The sequence below is a fragment of the Petromyzon marinus genome, chromosome 25 (assembly GCF_048934315.1).
Source record: "Petromyzon marinus isolate PM22_M1 ecotype Great Lakes invasive population chromosome 25, UKy_Petmar_22M1.pri1.0, whole genome shotgun sequence".
Lineage (NCBI taxonomy): Eukaryota > Metazoa > Chordata > Hyperoartia > Petromyzontiformes > Petromyzontidae > Petromyzon > Petromyzon marinus.
In genome coordinates, this window is record NC_133691.1 from 3,988,039 (window position 1) to 4,010,248 (window position 22,210).

General features: G+C 49.3%; 1 protein-coding gene across 2 annotated transcripts; it reads left to right on the top strand.

The window, feature by feature from the left end:
* The first annotated feature begins 5,932 nt into the window (after window positions 1-5,932).
* LOC116945959 (uncharacterized) lies at window positions 5,933-20,428 on the top strand. 2 transcript variants are annotated; one of them, XM_032960681.2, is made up of 7 exons: window positions 5,933-6,355; window positions 8,713-8,823; window positions 9,622-9,721; window positions 11,664-11,839; window positions 14,777-14,887; window positions 15,532-15,702; window positions 17,619-20,428. In XM_032960681.2, exons 1-7 carry the CDS (start codon window positions 6,029-6,031, stop codon window positions 17,715-17,717), a joined length of 1,095 nt encoding a protein of 364 aa, XP_032816572.2. In that variant the 5' UTR covers window positions 5,933-6,028; the 3' UTR covers window positions 17,718-20,428. The 2 variants fall into 2 exon arrangements, with proteins under 2 accessions (XP_032816572.2, XP_032816573.2); XM_032960682.2 differs by having other exon boundaries at window positions 15,532-15,696.
* The last annotated feature ends 1,782 nt before the right edge of the window (window positions 20,429-22,210 follow it).

Sequence of the window (22,210 nt, forward strand, 5' to 3'; positions counted from 1 at the left end):
ACAAATTCGCCCGTTTTCTTATTGAAAATAGGTATTTTTTCAAAATATACTGTCCTGGTCACAAATGCAAAGTTTGTGGAGAATAATATCCATTTTCTATACTTTTTAGGCACAAGCAATTACGAAATAACACTTACTACCCAAGAACAAAATGTGTTACATAGTGTTATATTTTTATACTTATATTAAGAGCGCTTTCGCGGGCGCAACGATCCAATTAGCCATCACTGATTTGATAACTCCATCTCCCCGGGTTGGATGCTCTCGGGCGCGTTCAATAATCGCGACTGCCACTCAATTATCGTTCATGACCATTGGCCGCCATATCCTCTAGCCAGGACGCATCCTGCCCTAGGCCACTGAACGTTCTGTAACAGCTTGAATCGTGCTATAAACCCCGCGTGTGTTGTCTAATCCAGAGGTTCTCAACCGCAGCGGTGCCCCCTTGATGAATTTACCAAGTGCCACCCTTGCCTGACCCAACACGCTTCTGAGAGATACATGTTCTAAGTAATGAAGGTTGCTATTTTAAGCAATTGTCCATCTTGTGAGGTATCGGAACGAGATAAGTAACTGCAAGCGAATAAAACCATCAACGGACGAGTTTGGAAAGGGGCCGTCCATAAATGACGTCACGCACCTAGGGGGGGAGGGGGTCAGACATTTGTGACGATGTGTGACGATAGGGGGGGGGGGTTGAGAAATGTGACGTTACATCAAAATGCGCAACTTTGAATAAATACAGACAACACGTTCTACTTAATTATAGACTTTAAAAAAAAAAGTTTTCTCCTACAACATCAGAGTGCAGCGCCACATTAAATACGCACTACAATGACAATAGTTTAAAGCGATTTGAAGCATGTTTTTTTTGTGGGGGGGGGGGCGGCAGAGCTTTGTGACGTCATATTTGAGGGGGGGTCTGACTTTTTATGACGCCGTGTGACGAAGGGGGGGGGGGGGGGTCAAAAAATCGTCCAAAATCGCGTGACGTCATTTATGGACGGCCCCAAAGGTCTTTTATGTAACCACATGGATTTATATTTTACTGTAGCTATTGTATATTATAAGATTCATACAATGTGATTATTCACCAAATGACTCTCGTGTACGATTTAATTTCACACATTTAAAAATCACCTCACGTGACCCCCCCCCCCCCCCCCCCGTTTGAGAAGCCACTGCTCCAACCCGTACGTTGACCTCCTCCTGTCCGCTCAGTGCCAATTCCTTCCAAGCGCGCAGAAGCGAATTGTTGTTCTTTGTTGTTGTGTTTGTTTTTTTTGCGCGCCTTCTTCAAACGCTCGCCCGAACAACTTTCTTGCAGCCGCAGTGCGGCGCTGGTGGAATCCATTCCTGGCGTGTCCCACCTCGAGGCGACATCCTCGAGACTTACTCAATGTCGTGTGAGCATCACGGCGAAGAGAATTTCCCTTCACCGTTTTTTTCGGTGAAGTCACGTAGAAATAAGAAATAATAAAATGACATAATAGCCTACGACGTTTCGATTGCAACACAAGCAATCATCATCAGGTACAGAAGCGCTAAATTTAAGAGAGAGAGAGAGGAAACACATAACCGCAGATACATAGACGGAGGAGCACACTAAATCAAACAGGGTTTAGCAAAATTTGGAAACCATATAAAGCAACACAGACGGTCGGTCTGAAAAAAAAACAAAGAGTCATTCCTGCAGTCAAGAAAGCGTCAAATCAAGTTTTGAAGATAATTTCCCTTCACCGTTTTGCGGATCACGATCCGTCTTAGGTTGCACGGTCACCAGTGAGATCATTTGAAAACGCGTAGTGAAGAAAAAAATATAATCGGTGTCATCATTATTATAATCAGCCAACGTCTATCCACTGCTAGTTGAAAGCCTTACTGTGGAGCATTATGGGTAAGGTTATATGTACGCAAAGCGCCGCTCAATCCACTCGTTCATTTAACCGCTTATTAGCTCATCAGACGTGGTTTCCCAAACCGATATGATCAAGAAGTGGCATATTTATTTTTTAAAGCACGAAAAAAGCACTCTTCAGCAGTCAGGCGTGCTCACAAAAGCTTCTAGATTACAACACTATGGGGCCCTGTTCAATGCAAAAACAAGGGTATACCATGTTACACAAACATCATGCACGATGATCGCGCTTTGTGTTAATTCAAGGCTGAGTCGAACTAGAGGAAGCCCCGTACCGGTTCTGATATTACTCGCCCCCCCCCCCCCGATGAAAGCCGTGATTGGGAATCGAACTCAGATGGGCGGTCGGATTTCGAGTGTAGTGCACCAACCACTGCATCACCGCTCCCCCCCCCCCCCCCACTCCACTGATCCGTTATATATACAGCATTGTTTTTATTTGAGGCGCACACACACCAGGGGTTGATGTAATCCGGCAATTGTGGAGGTTCGAGTTGGTGTTCCGCGCTGGTGTGCGTGTGAAACTCACAAACCGCTTGCCTGCGATATGACCAGGAGATGGCAGCACAGTCAGTGTTATTGGATTAATCGATACCGGAGCGTTGAAGACTCGAATCCCATTGTCCATGCGTGGGATTTCTCCAGATGCTTCGGTTTCCCCCCACAGACCAAGCACGTTCACGGAATTATCCAAAATGATGTACGATCATAGCTTGCATCACTGTTAAATCTTGACTTAAAGCTTTGGTGGCTGCAGGGATTCATAATCTTTGGGTCTTTCGGTAAAGTCACGTAGATGGGTACAAAGAAAATAACAAATTGTTATTTTGTTATTTTCTTTGAACCGATCTACGTGACTTTACCGAAAGACCCAAATAATATTTGCATCAATGTTCTTTGTTAAACATTAGCAGGTCTATCTTGAGAGAGAGAGACAATATCAGTGGGCTCTCACCTGAATGTTAATGAGGATTATCTCTCTTATGTGTTACAAATAAAAATCAAAAGTAATTTCCTGTTAAGATGAGCATTGAGCCGGTGGCCATCAGCTGTTTAAAGCCCCGAGCTGGTGGATTGACTTTTCCACATCCAAAAGCAGGAGCAAGGCTATCCATGTTGACGTCCATACCAAGTGGCACGTATTTGATCAATCCCGGAAGGAAGAACGGCTAAGTCAATTCCCAGCCAGGATTTGAACAGGACATCCTTCCAGATTGCAAGTCACTTGCTCGACCACTGAGCCACGTGGCCAGTTTGTTACGGATACGCATCGACGGTCTATCGAGAGAGAGAGAGACTCGCTGTTCCATGCTGCGCTATGAACCTGGCCAGATGAGTTCTATTGCCTACGGGACATAACATCAGTTTCCGAGTAACATCTGAACCGGTCCTGGGCTCCTCCCTCTTCGCCAATCCACACTGACCAGCAAACAGCCCCGATGACGAATACGACGAGGGGAGGCCTTCATCCAAGTCGTGAATTCACCATGACTGATGATGATGCTGATTATTCAGCAGCAGCGAGTGCCATTTGCATGAGCATTTTGAGACGTAATTCTAGGTTCTAATATATTATTGATTTATTTGACAGCAATTAATGTCTGCTTCGCGCTGTGATCTTCACACGAGCCGTGATGGTTTAGCTGACGCACCGCTCATTCCTCTTGATTTTGCTCAAACTAAAACAGAGCTGGCAATCCTCAGTCAATACGCCTTGCACTGTGATTTATGTACAATATTGCACTAGCAGAGAATCAACTAACTCTTGCGAAGAGCACAGCGCGTTTCAATAAGCACGTCCGTCAAGCTCAATGCAAACCCTGCAATTTATTGTTCTCACACCACTTCTGGCAAAACAAAGGGGTCTCCTCCGACAAAATAAAACAGATTCTTCCAAGTGTCCTGATTTTGATGGTCCCAGTCTCGTCACCAACGACTCAAAGATAATTATTCGAGGAAATTTGGGGTTTTCACTTGATTCGACTAAATTCTCGCTCTGCGAATCATAAAACAACCAAAAAACATGTGACTGTTGTGTGAGAAACATTGTTCTGTGGTCAGGCTTCGCGTGGAGGAGCTGCGTGCCCCGTGTGCACAAAGAGGTCACCCGAAGTCACCTCAAACATTATTCTGTGGCTGTTCTCTGACACTGGGGAGTTGCACTGTCCGACGATGGTTTACGATTGAATGCTACGTCTCGTGAAAGGATGTCGGTAGCATAATCGGCATACAATTGGAGAAAAATACCAATGTTTTATTAGTCTGACAAGAAACTATAGTGTATGGAATCACTGCAACGCTGATGTTGCCAACCAAGCGATTTAACATTTGGTCCAAAAAAAATGAATCTATTTATCTGCATATTCAACAAATAAATGACTCGCATGTGGCTTTTCCCTTAGTTATGGGAATATTTTCACCAAGGCATCGCCGTCATCATCATCATTTTCAGATGATGTAATATAGTATTTGAGCAGGTTGTTACCCGCTGGCCTAGACATCGTGGACAAAGTTGGAGTTACCCCCACATTGTGCCGCACACAGAGGCGACCTGCACCGTCGTTTCCACCGCCACGCCGGGAGATCGAACCAGCGACACGTCCGGAGTGCGAGCTCAGCGTGCTAACCATTACCACCGCCGTACCTGTGTGCAAGCACCAACCACCATTGCGAACGGCTGCATCACTAATTACGAGCGCGCGTACTCCCTACAGCGTAACGATGCTGAGTGAATTGACGACTCTGTGTCACGCGTGCGAGCGCGTGGAGGCGCGGCAGTTGTGGGTGCACGGAGAGAAAGAGGGGAGAGAGATAAAATCGTGATGCGTGCAGGGGCAGCGATGTGCCTCTAGGAGGCAGTGGAATAAGTCTGGTTGCTGACCTATGCAGATTTTATTGCAGTGTTATCCACTTTACGTGTGTGGATTTGTTTTCTCCCAGGGACAAACAAGTTCCTTCTTCATGCCAAAAAATATATTTTAGTTTTCAGAATTGGACAAATATTCTAAGCAAGGGTCTTATGAGAGTTTACAGACTCAGTGGAGATTTTGACACTGAATTTCTTTTTTTGTTATATTATGATAATGATTTTCACAATGTTTTTTTTTTCTTGAACACCTGATTAGATATGGTCGAGTGGCTCAGATCACTGACCTGTTACTTCTGAGATCCGCTGCTGAAATCCGGACAGATGTCCCTTGTTAAACCAAATCTCAATTGCAGTAGGTTGGTGGTCTCAGCCTGGTCACCAAAGGCTGTAAAACAACTCCATTACATAACCTTTGGCTTTGCACTTTATATGACTAATTTACAGCTCTGAGCATTAAAAAAATATCGGTATAACTGTCGTGTGACAAACATTACTCGGAAGCAGCGTGAGCGAAATAGTGCTGCCCCCTTAATGGGCGTACGCAATCATTCAAGGCGATGTCGGAAATAGTTACGCGGCATCTGTTTCCACAGACCGTTCTCTACCACTGGGTATTGCATTGGTTTGCAAAACTACTTTTGGTAGCATGGTATGGTGCTGATAGGACAATCGCGGTAAGCTTTGGAAAATTGTGTAAAAAGTCTGACGAGAACCTGTATATAGAATCACTGCTGTAGATGCTGTTGCCAACCAAAAATGCAACGTTTGATTAAAAAAAACCCACAAAGTCTCTTTGGCTGAATATCCAACAGTGATTATTCAGAGATGGCTCTTCTCTGCATTTGGTAAGCCTACATCTCCTTTCGCGACATCATCCTAACCTTTGGACCGAACTGTGTGGCTTTTACCAGGAAAACAACATCGGTGCCATTTACGGGAAACGCCCGAGCGAGCATATCAGTTGAATGTTGACACACTGTGATTATCAACTTTACTCCAAGGTAGGTCAATAGATAACCCAGACAAGAAAATCAACAAGTGCCGGACACAAGTGAAGTCGAGTCACGTGGATTCACGACCCCGTGAACCTACCAACGGCCCCGCCCCCCGTCCTAAAAAAAATACCCTTTATTGTTCTACGTTTTATTTGTTACTTTTGAAAACCTGCGCACAAACTTTGCGCCGAACCACAAGCGGTGTGCATTCTCGGTTCAACACTGCTGGGAGCGGACCGTGCGTGCATGTGCGAACGGGTAGACACACACACACTGCAGACCACGACGACGACGATGATGATGATGGTGACGATGCTATGTCTGCCTCTCGTCTTGACGCTGAGTGTCACAGCGTGGGCCCTTCCCGTGGCCCAACCGCCGGACACCTGCGTCGTCTTCTGGAGGCCATCGCACCTGCCAGATAACAGTAAAGAGTTGGCGATAAATAATCTGGATCCACGGGAATTAATGACCGCCAAGCAGAGCGTTCTTCTGGCCATCAACGCCTACAACACCCACGACCCACACCCTCGGTGGTACGAGCAGCGGGGACTCACGGAGATGTACGCGGTGGTGAGTGGACGGTTTCTCTGTCCAATATATGGATGATGTGCCATGCAGTGGGATGTGTGATGGGATAGGCCAAGAGGAATGACAGAAAACGAATGCCCATAGAATTTTAACGGAAGACGGAATACCCATAGATTGTATAGAGAAAAATGGAATGCACTTAGACTACAATGTAAATTGAATTCCCATGTGCATACAAAGCCCCTTTGTGCCAATCTTCCTCTTCTTTCTTAAGGCAGTTTTAAAATGTATTTCTAGTCGAATGGCGAAGTTTTGCTGTCGACCAATTCCTAGGGGGGGGGGGGGGCAGTGGACGCCGCACGGCGGCGACAGCGGCACCCCCACGATGCGTCTGCACGGACGGCGCGTTGGACCGTCCGTCCGCCGTCGTCCTCCGGTGACGACGGCTTGAACGTCACCGCGGTCGCAGTTGGGCGAATCTTTGACCGTCCGTTCGCGGAAGATGCCCGCGCGCGCGCGCGTCTGCCACGTTGTGTTCGGGCGTGCGGTACAGCGAAGGTGCCGCGGTGCGTGCCGGGGGGCGAGAGAATCCCCCGCGGCACTTCCACCGTCGGGTTCTCAATGGGCTTTGTTTCAGGTCCATTCTTTTTTGTTTTGTTTGGCCTAAGCACGTGGAGCCTTTCTGGTACAAACTATGAAACTATGACTCGAAGCTTTTGTCGCTGGGCCCACCGTCGACGGCCGCCCGCGACTGCGTGCAGCGAGTGCCGAAGGTTTTTATTCTCGGCTGCGGAATGCGGAGGCGCGCGTTCGGAAAGTGTTTTTATTTTCTTCTTCCCGGATTTCAGCCGACGGCGTAGGGGGGTTCCCGTAGGTCTTGTCGGAGCGGCAGAGGCGACGCTCTCCATACAATCGTGGTTACTCCCGGGCCGTCGCGGCTTCGGTGACCTGCTGGGTGAGGGCCTCCCCGCACCGCGCAGATTGCGGAGGTGTGCCAGTTATTCGTGCCATGCTTCGCCACGCTGGTCAGTGTGGATTGGTGAAAACAACTCGCGAAATTACTCGAGTGGGTAAAATCACACGGCAACATCGCCCTCGCGCTGTCGGAGTGCACTCGTCTGTTGAAACGTAGCGCCTTTGCGAAAGCCTTGCTCTGTAAGGACTGCACGAAAGCCAAATATAATCGATGATTATTACCATCGACGAGAGAGTAAAGTGCACAAAACTTCTAGATGTTTTAGCACTGCGCATAACATAGCCCCCACAGCGTGTTGGTCGCTCATCATGACGATATCCCAGCTCAACTCTGTTCAATTTCCGAGACCTAACGAGATCGTGGGGTTCGTTCCGGGTGAATTTTGTCATCGGCGTGTCTGGTGAGCTCGCTCCCTGTGTTCACCTCCAATGTGCAGTGGAGGAGAGGCTTGAAGGCCTTATTGCTGCCCAGGGTCAAATAATCACAGTGCCTCCCCATCAACAAATGAACACGGCGTGGCAATCACTCAGTCATGGGAAATGCATGTGCACAGGATGTCTCGACAGTTTCATCATCACCGTTATCATCAGACATGGTCAATCCACTGCTGGATAGAGGCATCCCAAAGCTGTCCCCATCGCTCACAATCCTGAGATGGGGATAATCCACCGCGCACCTGCACAGCAATTAATTTGACCGCTCCATCTCCACGGTAGACATCCTACACCCAGGAGGTGCTGGGTGAATGTTTGCCTCTGACGATCGTTAGTGGTGGCAGAGGCTTGGGGAAGCCTCATTCAGCAGTGGAATGATAGATCTCACAATCCTGAGATGTAATAAGCCACGTAACATCTACGCACAAGCTGATGTCATTGCTCCATCTCCCCGGTGCACGTCCTATCGGCCACGTTTCATTCCCTGGCTGCCACTCCATCATTATTCTTTACCATCGAGAAACCCGTCCCATCCAGCCACCAATCCAGCCCACTTGCTTTAGTTTATCGAGAAAATAATAACATATGTTGATCTCGGCAAAACTAACTTCTGGGCCACCCTGTGCAGTAAATGCAAAAAATGCGTCTTAACCTGCAAAATATTACGAGGAGCCCGCTACATGCTTTTTGCATGTCAAGACGACATCGCCATTCTTGCGTTCATTCTGCTCACAGCCGTTGTGATGGCAACCAGCGCAACAGAAGCTGAGAGTTTAGGCATCAGAAGGAACACAAAGCAACTGGATGTCAGTTTCACCCCCCCCCCCACATTTTTTGCTCGGCTTCCGTCTAGCAATAACCACACGCGTCATGCACGTGCAAATGAGGAGAGGCGTCATTCAAAGTGAATTGAAATTCCCATGCTGGTTTGCACGGGTCTTGCGGGTGCCGGGTAACGTGCGCGTGCGCGCGCGCGATTCATTTCAAAGGAGGCGGACGGGGAGAAGCAATTCCTCGTGACGTTCCACGTGGCCGAGACGAAGTGCCCCAACAGCCGAGAGCGCTTCAATTACGCCCTCTGCGCGGATCGAGAGAACGCGGTGAGTGTGCGCTGGCGGCGTGCTCTCGTGTGTCTCGGCGTGCGCGTGTTACTCCCCCTGTTAGCTAAGACACACGACGCATGTTGTTCAATGGCTCGACTGGTAGGAGCGTGCTTCCTTGGAGACGATAAGTGTACGGATGCATTTTAACAATGGAATGCTCTTTCAATTCTTCAGGACCGCACTCCGCCTTCTTCAAATGCGGATTAGCCTCACCTCTGCCTGCCTCTCCCCTCTCATCTCACTCCGCTCCCCTCCACACTCTCCTCCTGCCTCCCCCTCTCATCTCACTCTACTCCCCTCCACGCACTCTCCTACCTCTCCCTCTCATCTCACTCTACTCCCCTCCACTCACTCTTCTACCTCTCCCCTCTCATCTCACTCTACTCCCCTCCACAAACACTCTCCTACCTCTCATCTCACTATACAGCATTCCAGGCACTCTCCAAGGTCACCGCAACCAATGCTTTTTTTTATTTCGCCAAGTCCTCAGCCACGCATCCCTCACTCCCTGTAGCTCTTCAACTCAAGGCTCAAATCCGTCCTTGTCCCCCCCCTCTCTGACGGACTGCTTCTGTATATTAAATAAATAAATGCGGACCGTATCTGTAGAGTGTGTTGAAAAGCAGTCCCATTTCGACACGATACAAATCCAGACCGCATAATATACGTTCTGTAGGCATTCCATTGCCTTCGAATCTGCCACTCCCCGGCACTACGTTGCACATTATCTCCGCTCTGTGAAGTGCAGCGATTACTCTCCCGTCGATTGCCTGCGTTGGGGCCCTGACGTTACAGATCCGTGGCTGCTGCATGGCAAGCGTCTCGGGATTGTCGGGAAAAGGACTCAAAGCCAATTACGTCATATGCAACGTCAACGCCACGGGGAATGAGACAGGTAAGGGCGTTGCGCTGCTAAAGTGGGACAGGGTGCCATGAGTGGTAACCAATTGCGGCCAACAGCGAGACGCGCCTGAGTTTGATTCCCGGCTGAGGTGCCTTTGTGTGTGGGAATTTGTTGTTATGGTTCTCACCACTGCGTGGGTGTCGCCTGGCTTCTCTAGTTTATTCCCATAGCAAAAAAAAAGACAAACATACAACTTTAACTGGAATTAGACATACATCCCAGTGATAAATATTACCTGCAAGTTACTCAATTGGGAGAACATTCGTAGCAACATCGCGCCTGCTGCTTAAAACTTGGCAAGACCTTACCGAAGAGCTTCTGGAGACTTTGTGAGACTTTTCTGGGCAATAAAAAAATGATAATAGTAATAATTAATTAATGTGGATTATTATTAAATACGTATAAAGTTGTGCTTCCGTGCGGTTAAACACGCATTTGATCAGCATCGGGCACGTTTGAATGTCCGGTGACACCCCCCCCCCGCCCTTGATCAATAATCATGAAGGGTAAACAGTAACACATAATGGGCTCATATCATGCGCTGTCACAGCCTTCTGTGCCGGACGGGTGTGGTCGCGACTCAATTCGCAGCGCTCCCAAAATCATCGTAGCCCCACGCGTTCATTCGTTCGTTCGTGATGACAGCACTAGCGGCTGCGAAACATCATTAAAGGTGATTGGCACTCCGCCGGGAACAATAAACCTTTAAGAGGCACTTAACAGTTCGATGCAGTCGAGCTTAGATCAAGACATTTACTTTGGTACTTTTGTACACGTAGTTCCACAATGCTCTCCGAATTGTGCTGTCGGAGTGGTGATTCTGCGATCTTATAACCTGCCATTCCGCCCTCGACCCTCCCGCTTACCTCCGTAGGATGTGGGAAGCAAATGGAGCGTTGTTATGTATATATATTTTTTTAAACGTAACGTTTATTTTGGGACACACTGACGGAAGGAAAATACAACCTAATAAATGTTTTGCCAATGGACAAAAATCAAACCTCAATATTGAACACTCATTGTTCGGGAGGAGAGGCTGGTTGAAACGGGTATCCCTCTGACAAAACGAAATCATTCGCGGCCAATTAACGCGAGCCACCCCCCCCCACCCCCCCCCCCTCGGATGAAATTGTCTTGAGCCCCATAAAGGCTACCGTGAGAATCCAGAGAATCTAGGGAATCCAGAGCATCTATAGAATCCAGATAATCTATAGAATCCAGAGAATCTATAGAATCCAGATAATCTATAGAATCCAGAGAATCTATAGAATCCAGATAATCTATAGAATCCAGAGCATCTATATAATCCAGAGCATCTATAGAATCCAGAGAATCTATATAATCCAGCGAATCTATAGAATCCAGATAATCTATAGAATCCAGAGCATCTATAGAATCCAGAGAATCTATATAATCCAGAGAATCTATAGAATCCAGATAATCTATATAATCCAGAGAATCTATAGAATCCAGATAATCTATAGAATTCAGAGAATCTATAGAATCCAGAGAATCTATAGAATCCAGAGAATCTATAGAATCCAGAGAATCTATAGAATCCAGAGAATCCAGTCTGAGCGGTGGCGAGTGGCGTTGTTGCTATCGGCCCTGGTGCAAGTACCATCCTGGGGGGGAGGGGGGAGGGGGAAGGGGAGGGGGGAGGGGGTAGGGGGAAGGGAGGGGAAGGGAGGGGGGGAAGGGAGGGAAGGGAGGGGGGAGGGGTGGGGGGGGAGTCCCCTGCTTATTCCCCCCCCCCCCGTCTTTGTAGCCTGCTCCCTGCCCCCCCTCTCCGGCCCACCGAATCAGCGCAGGCAAATTTGATCGCACAGCGATTCCGAACGTTGCGGGGACACACGCTCTCACGGCGCTGGCGGATTGCCCCCAGCCCCAGCCCCGCGACTTCCGCACGTTCACCAAATGTCTTTGCCTGCAGAGTTCTACTGGGTCAGCGGGCAGACTGTCGTGTCGCAGGAAGAGCCCCCGGCCGTTCCCGCCGCCGTCACGGAAGCCGCGATCCAGTTGGCGCTGTACAACATGACCTCCTCCGTGGCTCTCATCCTCGACTCGCTCAACACCAACCTGTGGCACATCCAATATGTGCAGTGGATTGTGAGTGGTCGTGGTGGTGGTGGTGTTGGTGGCGGTCCCGTGACCTGCCAGCTAGATGGCAGATCACGGGACTTGGTGATGTCCTCGGCATCATTGGAAACAGCGGGCTGAGCGTGTTTTAATGGGGGGGGGGGAGTGGTTTCCCACCTTCAGGAGGCAATGGTATCGACGTAGGTGCCATGTTTAGAGGGGGTCGGTGTTATTGTAAAGCTGTCCTCTCAATAAGGGGAGGGTGAGCAGAAAGGGGCAGGCATGGTTACTTCGGTATGTACGATGAACTGAACTTCTTTCGCACCGTACGTAGCCAACCGTGCTAATGGGAGGTGCGGGAGAGGCAGAGAGGATGGGAAGGAGTAAAGTTGGGAGGGATCAAGGAGGGGGTAAGGAAGAAGAGAGGGGAAAATAGCAAAAAGGCAGAAATAAAGGGTAAAACAATCGCAGGACGTAAGACGATTTGGAAGAGAGGAGTCTCTGATCAAGCGGACTCACTGACAGGCAGACAGAGGCTGACAACAACGATCCCGAGGATCGTTTGCGATCGCGTTACAATGCGTAAACTCTTACATCGTCACGTCACTTTGGTTCATGTCACCCTCTGGGGGTTGCCACAGTAACATTTGAGCTCAGCTGCACGCGTCATTTTTTTAAAGTCAGGTTTAATCACTGCCACGTGCTTTGCAGAACACAATGCTGCCGACGAGACCTGTCTGGGTCTATTAAAAAAATGTTGTAATTTATTTTTAAATATGTTTTCCCCCGAATTCAATGACAAACCCCAGCTCGTGTCTTGAGACGAAGTGTCCATTCAGAGCTCTCGCAGAGGCGCGCACCACCCTGTTTTACAGAACTACTTGTGACGTCCAAATGAAATCACCTCTTACACACGTTAGTGGCACAGCTCTCTCCCATCCCCAGCCATCGAACAAAGACGGTGACGGTCCACGTGATCAGAGTGCCGTCATGGGACCTTTATTGCCAGTACCATATATAACAATTGTTTTTTACCCTTTCCGGCAATAAAATGTGTGGCGTTCCTCTGGTCTAAACACTTTGAGACGAGGCTCAAAAGAAAGCTGTCTCTGGTGGGAACAATCAGTTTCAAACGCAATGCCATATGTCCTATCAGAGCATGATTTTTTTTTGAATGTTCACTGCAAGTACTGTGTTGTGGTTAATGCAGACATAATTCCTTGAAAAAGGATTCTGTTTGGTCTTTTAAAATCGTAACACATCTGTTTTCTTGCCAGAAAGGGTAAAACCTATTGTTATGTCAGTGTGACGTATCTTTCGCTCTCCGTATCTATCTGCGTGCGTCCGTCTCTCGCTGAGTGTGTCTATTTATTCTCTGGCCGTGTGTGGGCAGCGGTAGTGTAGTGGTTAACGCACTGCGCTACGAATCCGGCGGCCCGAGATTCGATCCCCAGTCACGGTGAACATCGGTGTGACGTACCGGTCGTGCGCCCGCCACCACTCCTCATACACCCCACCACCCCCGCCCCAGGTCGCATCGTATTTACACGAGTCCCGAGTACAGTGTGTGAACGTCAGCAGCTCCTCCAAAAACAGCGGCTTGCTTTTGGCTCAGCCATCGAACAAAGACGGTGGTCACGGCATGGCGCGGTGCTTTCAGATGCGCTTCCGCGGCCGTCTGGAACGCTCTTCCTGCAATGCGCAGGCAAATAAACATTCCCATATTCCCAGTCTGTTACCCCCAGTTTATTACACTACCATCGCCATGGTAGTGTACCACAAGTTGTTTTTTAGCTTGCACATTTCAGTTTGAACTCCATACGTTGTTAGCCTGCGCATTGCGAATTTACCCACCCGGCAGAATAATAAAATGAGGCCTAATCCTAGTTTGCTTATCTACTTCCGCCATCTACATCACAGTTTCGGCCCAAGTCGTTGCCTCCCAGCGCACCCTCGGCTTCCCAACTTCACCTCCCAGCCCACACCCCGTCCCCACAATCACCATGCACCCCCCCCTCTCCATGCCCCGCGACTATATAATCCCTCGTCACAGCCGTCTCTGAGACACACTTCAGCGTTTGTGCTTTCGCTACGTTGTCCCCGCCTGAAGAAGGACGCTTGTGTTGCGCCCGAAACGTGATTTAATTCATTTGTTTTCATTTACTTTATTTTATTTATTTTTTACCTACGTGGCTTTAATAATTGCTGTTTGTGTTTGGTTTGTTGTCCTTCCCTCGCACCTGCAATTCGCGGGGTCGGAAACGTACGGTGCGAAATAAGTTCAACATACATACATACATGATTGCATTGGGTTTTTATTTGAAGATGTTTTCAGCCAATTAATGATGAGTGTTTTTACTACATTTGGGAGAAAACCGGAGCACCCAGAGAAAATCGACAGGTGCGCAAGGAGGCAGCAGTCTATCCCCATACAGATGGAAATAGACGGCAATTAGTCCACTTGCAGGTCCTGCCTTCTCCTGGCGAGCCAGGGTGTATGACAACCACTCGACACCCGAGGGAAGGGAGTTTCAAAACATTTGTGCAATCCACCAGCCCTCGCTGCTGCCACCACAGTTGCTGGATTCAATACCCACCAACTCGCGACAGCTGAGCTTCGTGGTTAAAATGTCAGGTGGCTGAAACCCGGATTCAAAGCCAGGTCTCAACTGTGCCGGTTCAAAGATCTGACCCCCCCCCACACCTCATTCATCCAACAATCATCTCTTTGTTCCAAAGCCAGGGGTCGGCAACCAAAATAACAATAAGAGCCATTTTTTTCGAAATCAGTAACACAAACAAATCTACATTTCAAAAGCCACGAACATGAGACAGTGATGGCCCATAATAAACAACCTCACGAAGCGGTCCTAAAGAGCCGCGCATGGCTCCAGGGACACCACGTTGCTGATCCCTCCTCTGAGCCAGATATAAGAGGCAAACTCTGCGTGTGCTTATCATCTCCAGAGGCAGGAAGGCAGCGAGAAGATCGCGTTGGAAGTGAGCTCCATGCTCACGACGCGCACCAAAGTCGTTGATCCGCAGGATCAGACGGACGGCTTCTGCCACTCCGGGAAAGTGAGTATAGCCCAGAGACATCTATGGCGTCACACCTGCATACAGCTAGGGTTGCCACCTGCTCTAGTCTGATTTAATGGACACAGATAAGTTAGTGACCAGTGGTGCCTCGACTTGTCTTAGGCATCACCTTGATTGACTAGGCCTTAAATTAGTACACGTGACCTTTTTGTGAACATAAGCGGATTCGGTGCTAGCCCCAGCACCACTTTGGCCTTGATAGGCGCTCGCTAAAACAGCCGCTTGCCAAAAGAGTATATAGAGGCCACGTGGGTGATCTTTGTTGCTTTGTGTCTGTGTGTGTGGGGAGCGGTAGTGTAGCGGTTAGCGCTACGCTGCGCTTACGAACCTGGCAACCCGTGTTCGAGTCTCACTGGCGAATAATAACAGTGGCGAGTATTTTAACTGGTCCTGAGTCATCCCTAGATCGACTCAACCTTAAAATGAGTACCTGGTGCAATGTGTAAACATCGTCACTCGGGAGACAAAGGCGGCCGTGCGCGGTGGTGGTCACCCACGACCCCTAATGTGCCGTGTCGGTCCTTCGTAGGCGCTCGCTCAAACAGCGCTTGCCCCCAACAGTCTGCTAGGGCTACGACGGCTTCCGTTCGCGTTCCCCTGTGTGCTCGATGCGCCGCTCGCAGATGAACGCCGAATGCACCACGACGGTGACTCTGGCCAAGTGCAGCAACAGCAACAGCAGCAAACGTTCCGGCAAGCGGTGCGATTCTGAGACGCAGCTCGCCGGCGCCAGCGGGTGGACGTTGGAGGACGTGGAGAGCGATTGCGACATGTCATGCAGCGCTACCGTGGGTGTACGCTCACCGGCGACGTGTCCCCTCGCCCTCCTCTGCGACTCCACGCGCTGCCCTCTTGTTACTTGCCCGCCGGTGGCGGCTCGTGGCTCTGAGACGAATGCCTGGGATACCGAGGCCTCGCGCGCGCGTGCGTGTGCTCGCCCAGTTTAAAGTTGGCACTTGAAGGGAAGGGGGTTAATTGAATGGTTGGGAATGCGATTTCAGCTGCTTCACGGTAGCTTCCTCCTTCCGAGAAGGACCGAACCGAGGCACGTGACTTCACAGCAGGATTGGAATCTCGATCGTTTGGTACCGATGAATTTCTTGGTAAATTTTAGTTTTTCCATAAATTCTGGCTGTTAATTTAACAAAACAACACACACACGTATAAGCCGAATTATATTGTCTGCCCCCCAACTCATAAGTTAAAATATGTTTTAGTCAATCAGACTTGGCTTTACAGACCAAAACTATACCACAGCAGCAATCAAAGTCCGGATCGGTTTCAATCTTCTGAGTCTCATCAGCAGAGTCAGGCTTCCTATTGGATAATATCGGCTGAAAAGGCTGATGTTCCAAGCAATGTGTGTGTTCATACACATTAAATTATGCTTCCATGTGCCTACCTCAATGCTTCCCCGACAACGCATAGTGAGTTCGAATCAGATCACCTCTTTGTTAACAATCACAGCAAGTAACCTATCTCATAGCAGTGGTTTTCGGGGGCTTTTCTGCATCACCACAGTCGATGTTCGAAAAGCACGTATGTTATGAAAGTGTAAATGAAGTCGTTAATGAGTGGGGGGGGGGGGGGGGGGGACGTGACGGATCTTGGAAGCTAAGCAGGCTTTTTTACCTGACAGGTGACAACCATGGGTACGTGCCAGGTGATGTAGGCTTGGGGCTGTGCTGAATAGTAATGTGAAAACATCCCAATACAGAACTCTCCTGACAAGGGTCTTGAGACAGTAATGTATTCCTGAGTAAATAATTATCAAAACTGTCCGTCATTATTGGCCAAGATCGACCCACTGCTGGATGAAGGACTGCCCAAGCCGCCGCCGCCGCCTCTCACGATCTTGAGGTGCATTAATCCTAAATCAAACTAATTCTTATTTTACCAGGTGAGGCCCACTGAGCTATAGAGGTCTTTGTTAGAAGCGACCTGGCCGCAAATGACAGTCCAACGAAGTGGCTTATCACCATGTGGAAATGTGTCGCAGCCAAATACTCTAAAAGCGCGATGATGTTGATTCTTAACGTGGAGGGGAAAAAAACCGTAGGACCCGGAGAAAAATCCACACGACTACAGAGAAAGAGAGCGACACAAACTCCAAATATAGAGTTAGGGTCGGAATCGAACCCATGACCTCCTGCATACTCGGCGAGGGAGTTAACATCTCGCCACCGCGGCAACCCTCCACCTCGCACATGCACGACAAGTAATGTCATTGCTCCATCTCCACGGTCGACATGCCGCATCTAAAAGGTGCTATGTGGATTATTGCGTCTCATGTTCGTGAGAGTAGGTTGTTGCTTGGAGGGGGCCTTCATGCAGCAGTGGATTATGGCTGAACGATGATGATGAATAGTAGTGACAATATTTTTAATAATCGCTCATACCGATATGAAATGGTCAAATGAGAGAAAGGGCGTGGGTTTTGGGGAATTACATTCTATTGTTGCACGTGGTGGCAGCAAAAATGTTCACGAGCTAAATGCCAACGCCAAGGTGTGATGGCCACAGGGGCGCTTGGGGGAAGAGTTCGTTGTAGTTTTCCTATTCCCTCCATCGAGGGAGCTCATACTACGGCGGACGACTCGGTGGTCCATAGTTTGGGGGTTGCATGACCACAATGGCACCGCAGCTTGGCGTTAAGCGCTATTAGAAAGTTCCCATTTCACTGTCGTCCCCGTGTTGTGCTGTCGCGCAGGGATTGTCGCGCGTGTCTGGAGGCAGCGGCAGGTGCCCCAGAAAGATCATGAAGACCAAGCGACGCCTATTTTGCTGCCGCTCCATAGCGTGCCAATAAAGCAGACGGGCGGGTCCGAGACGCCAAACTCCACGTGTGTACGATAATTCTGCTACAACAGTCATACACGGCTCTCCTTCCGCACACACACGGGGGGGGGGGGGGGTGGAAAACTGAGGCTGCTTGTGCAGCGCACAAGAATTCGCAAAAACAAAAACTCGTTGCGTGGAAACTCACCACCGTCGCAGGATGAAGTGGAATGTTCCACGTGATCGGTGGGGTAGGGAGCAAAGTGGTGAGACGGGGGTGGGGGGGGTTCCATCTGGAGAGAGTGGTGTCTGCCCTGTTACTTTATTTATTAGCGCATTACCTCCCACTCGTGGACGCACTGCAATAAGCTGCGGTGCTCGATCCTGGTCTCAAGCAGTCATGGATGAAGTGGGCTGGATCCTGTATAACCAAACTGGACTCCAGCATCATCACTATCCTCAAAGGTCAATAATAACGCCTTTTTTGTAATATTATTGGTGTCTTGTGGATACTCTGCGATATGCGAGACACCACCTGGATAAAAACAAGTGTGATGTGCAGACGTCAGAACCATGTGCTAATGGAAACACCATGCGAGCAACGGTTAGATTTTCCCTCCGTTCAATAGGACGACTTTCCTTCACACAGACTACAGCGCAGCACATAAGTTTCCTTCGAATAATTAGAACGTTGACACCGTATCCACAGTGCTATCTCTACAAACTTGTGTGTAAATGGCTCCCAATTCTTTGGGGGCCCCCCAAAAGAGTATCCTTCTTGATTAACCTCTTCGTATATCTGGCTGTGTCTCTCTGTCTTTGTACATGTTCCTCTGCATGTCCCTCTCCACGTGGCCCCGTGTCTGTATTTCTACGTCGCGTCTGTATTTGTGTGCCCCTATCTCGACGTACATATTGCCACATTGAACCCTACGTCATCGGCGTGTCTGCCATCTCTGTGTCTTCACGTCGCATTTCGCTCTCCGTATCTATCTTCGTGCGTCCGTCTTTCGCTGAGTGTGTACGTTTCTTCCCCGGTCGTGTGTGTGTGTGGGCAGCGGCAGTGTAGTGGTTAGCGCACTGCGCTACGAATCCGGCGGCCCGAGATTCGATCCCCAGTCACGGTGAACATCGGTGTGACGTACCGGTCGTGCGCCCGCCACCACTCCTCATACACCCCACCACCTCCGCCCCAGGTCGCATCGTATTTACACGAGTCCCGAGTACGGTGTGTGAACGTCAGCAGCTCCCCCAAAATACAGCGGCTTGCTTTTGGCTCAGCCATCGAACAAAGACGGTGTTCACGGCATGGCGCGGCGCTTTCAGATGCGCTTCTGCGGCCGTTGGGAACACGCTTCCGTTCCGACACTAGGAAGCCCCTGGAACTATGCACTTTTAAATCATCTAGAGTGAAAGCTCTTTATTTAGAACTGTTTTTGTGTCTAGTTTGTTGTCCTTCCACCGCACCTCTGATTAGCGCGGTTGGCTACGTACGGTGTGAAAGAAGTTCAACATTCTTACAGGTGGCCGAGTGTGGTTCTGTCAGACACCACCCCCTTGTGTTGTTGCGTGACGACGGCCTTGATAGGTGCTCGCTGCACACGGGTGTTCCTTGTGTCTCTGCGCGTCTGGATCTTACCTTTCTCTCTCTCTCTGTGTCTGTCTGCGTGTCCATTGCTCCAACTAGGCCCCCTCCAGACCCACCTGCACAGGGCACCACTGAGTGCTGACACGTCTCTGTACATTCACACACGCACAAATATCCCCCTACGGTCGGCTGCATAGAGAGATCAGCCTAGCGCTGGTGATGTTAGCCTCGAGTTCACGACCGCATTAGAAGGAGCAAGCGTCGCCTCGACCCTTCCCAGCCGCCTTTACTTCCCGAGTGCTGCTGTAGTTGCCTCCGGCGACTCCACTGCGACAGATGCTCATTTCAGGCTGAGTTGATCTAGTTAAATCTACTCCCAACGGCTTAAAATGCCACGATGCCCGTCGGTGTTGCTCGTGACCAGGCGTCTCGAGTCGCAGGGCAGTGCAACGCAATTTGAGAGCGGTGTCTCGAGTGTGTGTGCACCACGGAACTCTGTCATAAGGCGAAACTGCATGCGCACTTGCGATTACATGAAAGCAGTGTGTGTTTGTGCACAGGGCTACGATTGGGCATGAGATTCAAGTCTCGGTAAATACAATTTTTTTTAGCACATCCACCTCCGGAGACACGTTGCAAAGTTATAAAACTCTTATTAATGTTGTCCTAGATTGCAACGTGCAGGCGCGATGGTGGCGGTCACAATGAAACATACAAATGTACTCAAACACGAAAATAAGTGCTCACATTCAGACGGTATTTGTTCTCCACCACTGCGTGCAGAGTGTTGTAAGAAAGACATTTTACACATTCGTACGACACACGAACATGGTGTTTTAGTTAAGCCGAGCATGATGATAATCAGAGATTTTTGTAATCGCAGCAAAAAACCACGGCGATGGTTACACTTAGAGTCGCTGCTCTTATCCTTGTCTCATATTGACCGGTCAGCAGACATGAAAGTTAATTATAAATTCTTTATTTCTATATTCAACATTCAACGTGTCTGTTGTGTAACAATTTCTAATGGTAACAATGTGTTCTAGACCTTGACGTTGATTGCGATGGTAGCGATGGGCTGGAGTGTGGCTCTTCATTCCAATTAAGACCCTCTCATTAAAGCTGCGTCGTTCTGACAGAGCATGTGAAACTCACGTCACCGGCGTATCTCTGAGTGTCATAATTGGTACTTATACAACCGTGCTTCTTGCGTTCGCAATGGTCAAACTTTTAGAAGCAGCGAGAAAACAGCAAATGAAGAAAAGTGAAGGTGGATTGAAGATTAAAAACACGTGAGCAATACACGTGCACAACGAGTTGCCTTAACCAACCGCACATCAGCAAGAATCTCCGCACACTGTGCGTACCACGATTCCGTCGATATCCCCGCAGAGTCCTTTTTTTTTTTGCTGCACGCAAGGGCCTCGTACCCATTGTCGCTCGCCTTCCGCGCGGACTCAACAGAGCCAAGAGTGTGGAATTGCCATCGTCGCCGTGCGGTTGGTCAGCACGCCGGGGGGGTTTCGCAATTCACACGCAAACCGGTTCGGTTCGATTTCCCGAAGACAGGGGCAGTGAAAGCAATGACACGTTTCTTAAATCCCCCCCCCCCCCACCGCCTCCCCATCCTGGCCAGACGTGAGACGCGGGTTAGGCCACAAGCTGGTACATCGGGAGATCGTGCGCGGTGGGGTAAAGTGTGGGTACTCCCCCTTCTATCCGCGACGTCTGACCCGGCTTTGGAGAGCAGGTCTATCGCCATTGTGGAGGGGCTCTCTAAGAGCTACCTCTCGTGGAGGTCCTTCTGCAGGCGGTGGCCGTGAGCAAAGCACTTGCAGGCCTGCGCCTTTGCCATTGTTGTTACGTGAATGCGAAAGAGCCCAACGCGGAACCTGCCTGGGGTTTGATCTTCCACGAGGCTCATGGTCCACCCTGAATCGCGCTGCACTGCACACGCCACGGCAGATGCGGATAGCTGATGCACAAATGGCACATTTTAATCGCTCCGGTAGCGTGGAACTGCGGTCAACCAGAACGGAGCGTACAGCGTATAACGGCGCAGTGCCAGGTCCACAGATACGAGGAAGGAGACATCGCAGCGATAGCACTCCGTCTGGCTCGACCACCTGAATGTGAAGTTGTAGTCGTTGCTTCCCGTCTACAGCACGGTACGGAATATATAACAATGGCATGTCTATTATGAGAGTGATAAATACCGCATGTTAAAACAACAACAACAACAATAACCACGATGTGAAGGCCATCTATCAGGCGCAGCTATCTTCAGCAGCTTTCACACCACCCAAGTTGGCTGACGACTGTGGAATCCACAAGCAACGCGAGAGGAGAATACTGCGACAAATGGCAGCGATGGCAACAGCAGGCAACGCTGCCGTGAGTTCTAACGAGGTTGAGGCAGCCTTTAGCTGCTGCGTCAATAATCCACAGCATCACGACGATCGGCCCTACGCAGCTGCTGGCAGTCGTCCCCAACAGCTGGGTGCAGAATGTTCGCAGGGATGCTGACGTCTTCACGGCTTGCACGGAATGCTGAGATGTTGTGTGTGTGTGTGCATGCATATAATCGTGATTTGTTTATGGCCTGCACACATTTTACGACTCTTTAATTGCCTCTCCAGCCAGCGGAAAGTGCTTGAATTTAATAAACAAAGCATCACGGTACAGAATATATAACAATGGCATGTTTAGTAATAGGTTTTACCCTTTTAATTGGCACAAAAACTGACACCTTTGTTCAAGGCATCGTGTTTGCAATAACCACAACACAAGCAGTCAAAATGCAAACAAAAGAGACAACTCTGATAATAATATGCACTGTCCTTGAATTTGATTGGTCCACACCCGAGACAGCTTTTCTTAGAGCCTAGTCTCCACTGGTGTTGGACCAAAAGACGCCAAAAGGCGTACAACTCAAA